The sequence below is a fragment of the Mus pahari genome, chromosome 20, assembly GCF_900095145.1.
Source record: "Mus pahari chromosome 20, PAHARI_EIJ_v1.1, whole genome shotgun sequence".
Classification (NCBI taxonomy): Eukaryota; Metazoa; Chordata; class Mammalia; order Rodentia; family Muridae; genus Mus; species Mus pahari.
In genome coordinates this window covers 8,639,886-8,647,291 of record NC_034609.1, presented here as the reverse complement: position 1 = coordinate 8,647,291, position 7,406 = coordinate 8,639,886, and the positions used below count along the sequence as shown (strand labels likewise).

General features: G+C 50.9%; 1 protein-coding gene across 3 annotated transcripts in view; it reads left to right on the top strand.

Annotated features, from left to right (window-relative positions):
* The window catches only part of Nanos3 (nanos C2HC-type zinc finger 3), a 10,884-nt gene extending 4,210 nt beyond the window's left edge, over nucleotides 1-6,674 (top strand). The window contains exons 1-2 of one of the 3 annotated variants that reach the window (XM_029532594.1): nucleotides 2,750-3,209; nucleotides 6,328-6,674. In XM_029532594.1, coding sequence (XP_029388454.1) covers nucleotides 2,750-3,209; nucleotides 6,328-6,395 — 528 coding nt within the window. In that variant the 3' untranslated portion in view covers nucleotides 6,396-6,674. Of the gene's footprint in view, nucleotides 1-2,749; nucleotides 3,222-6,327 lie in introns of those variants that run through there. The other 2 variants (XM_021220802.2, XR_003842631.1) reach the window with 2 other exon arrangements.
* Nucleotides 6,675-7,406: the final 732 nt, after the last annotated feature.

The following is a 7,406-nucleotide window of genomic DNA, read 5'->3' as shown; positions in this document are numbered from 1 at the left end:
GAGAGAGAGAGAGAGAGAGAGAGAGAGAGAGAGAGAGAGAGAGAGAGAAGCCTTCTTTCACAGCTCACTGCTTTACTGGGTAGGGCAGTGGTGGACTCAGAAACCCTCAAACTAAGTTTAGTGACCATGGGAAGGAAGAAAAGTTTACATTGTATCGAATGCCTTATTTATCTCCAGTTTGCGGGAGAAGCCCTGTTACATTGTGTAAAAGTACCTTGTTTACGGCTCAGTTGCCCTATGCCTAGCCCAGGCCCAGGCCAGAACCTGATGACTACCAGAGTTCCCAGAATGGTGGCTAGAAATCTATCTCCCCGCTTTGGGTTCTGGACTCAATCTTTCCAACTGACCAGTGAGGGGAATTTGCATCTCTCAGAACTGCTTTGGAGGATTTTATTTTTTAATCACAGTACATAGCCCTCATCAGGAATTCACTCTTTAGGTCAGGTTAGCCTGTAACCTTACTAAGGCCATCCCAACCCTCAGACTCCAGAGTGGTGAGATAGCAGTATGACTGCGTCCCTTGAAGATAGATAGATGATAGATAGATAGATAGATAGATAGATAGATAGATAGATAGATAGATAGCACATGAATTGAGACAGGCACATTATTATCTCTGTTGCAGGGGCTGCGTGTTTTACATTATGGTTTGTATTTGTGATGCTTCTCCCAAGTCTCCAAAAAGAATAACTGATGGCTGATTTTGTGAGTCAAAGGGACCCTGGTTTCTCTCTCATTCCCACATGCTCTCTGTCTTGCTGGCCTACTCTCCCCACTCCAGTTATCCAAGAACTTGCCAAGGGTTTGGGGGAACATTCAACCTGTCGGTGAGTTTGGGCAGCTCAGACAAACCATCGACCGTTGAGTGGACCCCGAGGCCTGGAACTGCCACCCGTCTACCCCATCCCCATCCCCACCCTGTAGACACTGGAGAGCCCCAGGCAGCATCCTCTGCCTCAGGCCACAGCAAAGGTCACAATTAACATTCATTGTTGTCGGTGGGTTGTGAGGAGGCAGCCAGACCCACCGGGGGATGAATGTCACTGTGGCTGGGCCACACAGCAGAGTCAGGGACGGGAAAGAGGATAGAACTTTAAGACCCCACTGGTCACTTGCTCCCCTGGGGAAATGGGACTAGTGTCTGGGACCTTGATGGGCTGATTGGAATTGGGAAATAAACCCTGGAGGGTTAGGTGTTGGGGAGATCCTAAACTGGGGACTCTGGGAGGATGATGTTTGCTCAGGGATGCTCTGCAGTAGATGAACATGTGACAGATACACGGGCAGGTGGATGGATGAGCGGGGTGAAATCTGTCCTAGCAGTGGTGACTCCTGACCAAGTACATGTTTGTTTTTGAGCTCAGGCTGCAGGCTCCTTTGACAGGTGTCAGATAAGGGGGCTGGCACCTGCTGGGGTATGCCAGTGCAGTCTGTCTTCCTGTGCTGGAGGGCTCTTTTCCCTCCTTCTGCATTCCTAGGTCGGGGTAACCTTGAGGCTCCTTAGCTAACTGGAGGGGGAAAGAGTTGGGAACTCCACTTGGTAAGGTCTTAAACCCAGGACAAATGGTTGAGGTGCCTATTCCTCTATCAAAGTTGAAGCCGCAGGCTGCCATGTTCTCCCAGCATCCTTCAGTTCCTGCTACAGGGTCCTCCTGGCTGACATACCTTGCCCCTTACCCTGAACTTATCTAGCCAAGGAATAAGGCTGGGCTTTCCCTTCCTGCAGCTTCTCTGGTTCATATATAGACCAACCATTTTGGTTAGATGCTCCTTTTTTCTTTTGTCTTATTTTTCTTGTTCCCCTTTCCTTCATGGCCTGGCTTAGTTTGCTGGTCATGTCCACTCTGGAGACTCCTAAGTGTCTCTGCCCCTGCTTGTAATTGTCCCTTTTATCTACAAAAAACAAAACAAACCACTTCTCCTCTACCCTCTAGGAGCAGTCTTTGTTTGGTTTAGGCTGCAGGACCGAGGTGTGTATTTTACATATCAAAGCAGACCTGGCTTCCAGGTTCTCCCAGCATCCCTCAGTCCCTACCTACCTACTCTGCCCTCAACCTTGAACTTTCTAGCCCAGGAGCTGGGCTGCCCTTCCCCCCCTCCCAGGCTCTTCCCTATATAATCCTATATAATCTTCTCTATCTGCTCTTACACTCTTTTTCTCTTTCTTTCCTTACTTTAATTCACACCTCAAGACTAAGTTCTCTAGGACATGAAAGTTCGTTAGTGAAACCAGAGCTTTGAGACCCAGTTGTCATTTTCCCAGCCCCACTTCCAAGCTCAGGGCTCCTTCCTAGGTACTGGGATTGCTGCATTACCCCACCTAACAAGAACTCAAGGCCACATAACACCCCCACCTCCCACCCCCTGCCTTAGGGGAGAGAGAAGAAAAGAAATTAGTAAATCTCCTGTTAGTGTTAAACCCTGGGGCAGAATTCTTAGCCATCCAACTACCTCTTCGCACGGGTTAACCTCCCACAGGAAGGGGGAGGAGACCCAGGGGAAGCCTAGGGGGTTCAATAGCTCCAGTCTGCATCTGGCTACCTTCAGCCCACACAAACACCATATACCCCCTGGGCAGGTGTGTAGGAAGCCCCCCAGTGACAATGAGAGACCCCCCCCCCAGCCTGCCTGCTCCACCCTTTTATACCTCCTCAAAAAGTAAAGGGAAAGCTGCCAGAGAAGCCTGAGCTTCAGGGTAGTAAGGAAGTTGGAGCCAGGTTGGGTTTCTTTTCTGCTCCTCTGCCCAGCCATGGGGACTTTCAATCTTTGGACAGATTACCTAGGTCTGGCAAGACTGGTTGGGGCTCTGCATAAGGAAGAGGAGCTTGATGTCAGGCTGGATCCCAAACCAGAGCCCAAGCCAAGCTCAGAAAGCCAGCAAGCCAGCAAGGAATCCTCGGCAGCTCCTGAACGTTTATGTTCATTCTGCAAACACAATGGCGAGTCCCGTGCGATCTATCAGTCCCATGTCCTGAAGGATGAGGCAGGGCGGGTGCTATGTCCCATTTTGAGGGATTATGTGTGTCCCCAGTGTGGGGCCACTCAGGAGCACGCCCACACTCGACGCTTCTGCCCACTCACCAGCCAGGGCTACACTTCTGTCTACTGCTACACCACCCGGAATTCTGCAGGCAAAAAGCTGACCCGACCTGACAAGGCAAAGACACAGGATGCTGGCCACCACCACCTTGGAGGAGAAGCAGCAACAGGTGTCTATGCAGGTGGTTTAGGGATTGGGTGAAGAAGGCGTTCAGTTTTTTGGGGTGTTTAAATGTGTTTGATGCCAGTATCTTAGAAACTAAGGAATCCACAGTGTATAGCGGAGAGCATGGAGCAGGGTACTTATTTCCTTTATTGCACAGGGTAGTAGAGATACTGTGGGGTATATGGTGATCTCTGACTCTACCTGGGCGTCAGGAGTTGTGAAACTTCACAGGGAAGCTTATAATCCTTTCTGAACCCAGAAATCATTTGTTTTTGCCAAGTGATATTTCATGTCTGTTTGCTACTGGGTGCTGGGTCAGCAGGGAAGAAGGTAGCCAGGAGAGTGGCTGCTAAGACAGTGCTGAATAGGGGAACATTTGGTTCAGATGAGGGGTCCCAGAAAGGCTTCCGGAGAAGGTGACTTCTAGCAGTCATACTTCCTTCGGTTTGGGGGGGTGAAGGGTGGGAAGTGTGACTGGGTATGGGTCTGTGCTGGAGGGTGGTTAGAAATCATTGGATGAAGTTTGTAGTTGGTGTATAGAGTTTACAAGACCTAGAGTTTGTTTCTCTGTCAGTACCATAAAAAATCAGTTTGGAGCCGGGCGTAGTGGTGCACGCCTTTAATCCCAGCACTCGGGAGGCAGAGGCAGGCGGATTTCTGAGTTCGAGACCAGCCTGGTCTACAAAGTGAGTTCCAGGACAGCCAGGGCTATACAGAGAAACCATGACTCAAAAAAAAAAAGTTTGGGGTGCTAGCAGGATGACTCAGTGAGTGGACAGTTTGCCTCTAACCCTGAAGACCCACCTCTGACTTCAGGTTGTCCTCTGACTTCCACACACACAAGTGGGGGTGGAGGAGTGCAGGGGCATGGGACATAGGACACAGAGATAGGGCAAGGATTCATCTGAATTCTAGCAAAAGCATGAGACCAGGACCAAGGAATTTCAGAGCCCCAGGAAGGTAACTGCCATGGGCCTCAAGGCCCTGCCCCTAGCCAGCAGGGAAGAAGCCGTGGGGAGGCAGATTGGGGAGACTGCAGTGGGGGGGGCAGATTGGGGAGACTGAAGTGGGGGGCAGATTGGGGAGACTGCAGTGGGGGGGCAGATTGGGGAGACTGCAGTGGGACCTTATTAAGAAATTTGCTTGGTGGGTCTGGATTGTTTTTTTTTTGTTTTTTTGTCTTTAGGGTTTCTCTGTGTAGCCCTGGCTGTCCTGGAACTCACTTTGTAGACCAGGCTGGCCTCGAACTTAGAAATCCACCTGCCTCTGCCTCCCGAGTGCTGGGATTGAAGGCGTGCGCCACCACTGCCCGGCTGGGTCTGTATTGTTAAGGTGAGGGACCTCCGCATCTCCCAACAAATGTAGAGCAAGCACCACCCTCCAAGGCTTGACCTAAGCACCTAAAACTGAAAAGTTTTTTAAAGATTTTATGCATGGGGTGGTTTGCCTGTATGTCTGTGCCTATGCACTTCAGAAGAGGGTGTGGGATCCCTGGAACTGTTATAGATGGTTAAGAACCATGTGGATGCTAGCAATTAAACCCCAGTCCTCTGAAAGAGCAGCCACCCCACTTAACTGCTGAGCCTCCAGCCCTATCAAGTTTAAGTTTTCCATGCTGACTGTAAGGTCAGGACCTCAAATGCAAGTGCTTATAGCTGGGCACCCCAATGCAGGCTGTCCTGGTGTTTCCTGGTTTTTGTTTTTTTTTTGTTTTTTTTGTTTTTTGTTTTTTTGTTTTTTCAAGACAGGGTTTCTCTGTATAGCCCTGTTGTCCTGGAATTCACTCTCTAGACCAGGTTGGCCTCGAACTCAGAAATCCACCTGCCTCTGCCTCCCAAGTGCTGGGATTAAAGGTGTGTGCTACCACTCCCAGCTTCCTGTTTCTTAAATAGAGAGTTACATTTCTTTTGTGAAGAATTGCAGGAATCGTTTCTTCCCTTCCACTGTGTTGGTCCTGGGACAATGGTCTGGCTTGGCCACAAGCTCCCTCATCCACTATGCCACATCACCAGTCCTTAAGAGATGTAGATAACTTCATTTCATGTGTGTAGATGTTTTGCCTGTGCACATGTATGTATGTATATGCACCACCTGTGAACAGTCTAGAAGATGGTATGTGAACCCCAGAACAAGTTACTGCTGGCTGTGAGTGGCCGTGTGGGTGCTGGGAACCCAGCGAGGGTCCTCTGTGGCAGTTCTAGTGTTCTTTTTTACCTGACAATTCTGTTTTGTTTTCATCTTTTACTATTATTTTGAGACAACACTTCATTTTGTAGCTCAGGCTACTCTGTATCACCCGGCAAAATACAGGACGCCAGGTGCTTGCATGCCTAAAAGCTCTGCGGGCCTCAGTTCTGTGAGGCCACGGGAGGAACCCACAAAGTTTGTGGGTGGAGCCCTGAAGGTCTTGGCCATGGTTGGTTGTTGACTGTGTGCTGCCTCCCTGAGAAGTCTGGGAGCTACTAGAGGGTGGCTATGGCTGGGGACTCAAGTTCCTTAACTTTCCAGTGGGGCTCTAGAGGCTGATTACCTGCAGGCGAGGATCCCATTCGGCCAAGTGGTGGGTTTTTGTTGGTGGTGAGCCAGTCTCTGAGTCCTCTGAGTGGACTCAAATCGGCTTCTGTCTCCTTATTGCTGGGACAGACCTGAGCCACAGTGCCTGCTTTTTAGAGTTTTATGTTTTTGGTCTGATGCTGGGGATTGAATTTCCCCAGGGCCATTTGCATGCTTCACCACAGCCATACCTCTCCGCGTGAGGTCTAAGGAACTCAGCCACCAAGCTGGCAATGAGGAGTCATAGAGATGCCCGTCTCTGAATTCTGAAGCAACAGGAACACCTCCCTAGTATTTGAGGATGCCCTCACTTGCACACTGTCACAACAAGCTGAGCACTGCATTCTGGGTGGAAGGGATGTAAGGTCAGTTCCTGGCAGCCTGGTGGGGATACCTTCACTTGAGTGAGTAGCATTTCTGTGCTTTTGGCCCAACTTTGGGTCTCAGGAGGACAACCCCAGGTATGGCCGCCAGGTGGCGAAGCAGCCCGGGAGGCTCCAGATGCCACCTGGGTACCTCACGCAGCCATCGAGTACTCAGCATTTCTCTCCTCTGCTTTCGACTTCCAGGTTCCAAAAGTGGCAGGAAGCCCCCTGGACCTTCATCCTCAGCCTGCTGTCCTTCCACTACGGCCTAGGAGCTTAGAGGAGCCTTCCTCCTCTCTGGCTCCCAGCCCACCCCAGCCCAGGAGCAAGAATGTGGGCAGAGGGTAAAGCCTCAGGCCAGTTTATGGTGGCATCATTGCCAAGGGTCTGGACACAGGCATGCTGGAGACTGGATCTTGCTTAGGACTGAGGCTGGCCACAGTCTTGTCAGCGATCACCTTCCCCACCCTGGCCCTACTTGTGGTGTTGCCTCAATGTCCAATAAATGCTAAGGAGTGGAGCATGTCTTGAGACAAAGTGGTATGAATCTGGTGGGCAGGGGTGCCTCTACTCTACAGATCACATCCTCACTCTGTCACCTCCCACTTGACAAACTGTTCTTTGAATCTTGGGGTACCTGTGAGAATTGAATCAGGAGCAGGCACCATTAGGGTAGCTCCAGACGCCTGCTGCATACTGATATGCAAAATGGAGGCCTCCCCTCACACTGAAGTGACACAGGACTTAAGGGGACTGAGAAACCAAATCAGAATCCCTCCTGAGATACTGCTACTACCTTGGGTGCTATAGGCTGGCGCAGAGGGCAGTGACGCTTGATTGCTGATGGGGCTATACACTTTGTGGCTCGCTCATTACACATCTGCCTCCTTCAGCTCCACATGTCCTTCGGGGAAGCTGAGGAGAGTATTTCCTGGGCTCATTAAACTGGCCTGAGGCTTTACCCTCTGCCCACATTCTTGCTCCTGGGCTGGGGTGGGCTGGGAGCCAGGGAGGAGGAAGGCTCCTTAGTAGCCCAGTCTGTGAGTGGCACTGGGACAGCAGCTCCTTGCAAAAGCCAGACCACCAACCAGAGTCTGAGCCCAGGAGCAGGGGGATGGGCTAGGTGGGGTTAGGGACAGCCAAGACCTAGCCTATCTCACAGCCTCATACACTGTGTTCCCCCTATGCAGAGGGGAGGCTGAGATGGAGGCTCTGCCTCTGTGCGAGAGTTGAGGCCTAAGCCAACCCAGGCATGTATATCTGCAAATAGGATACCTCCCTCG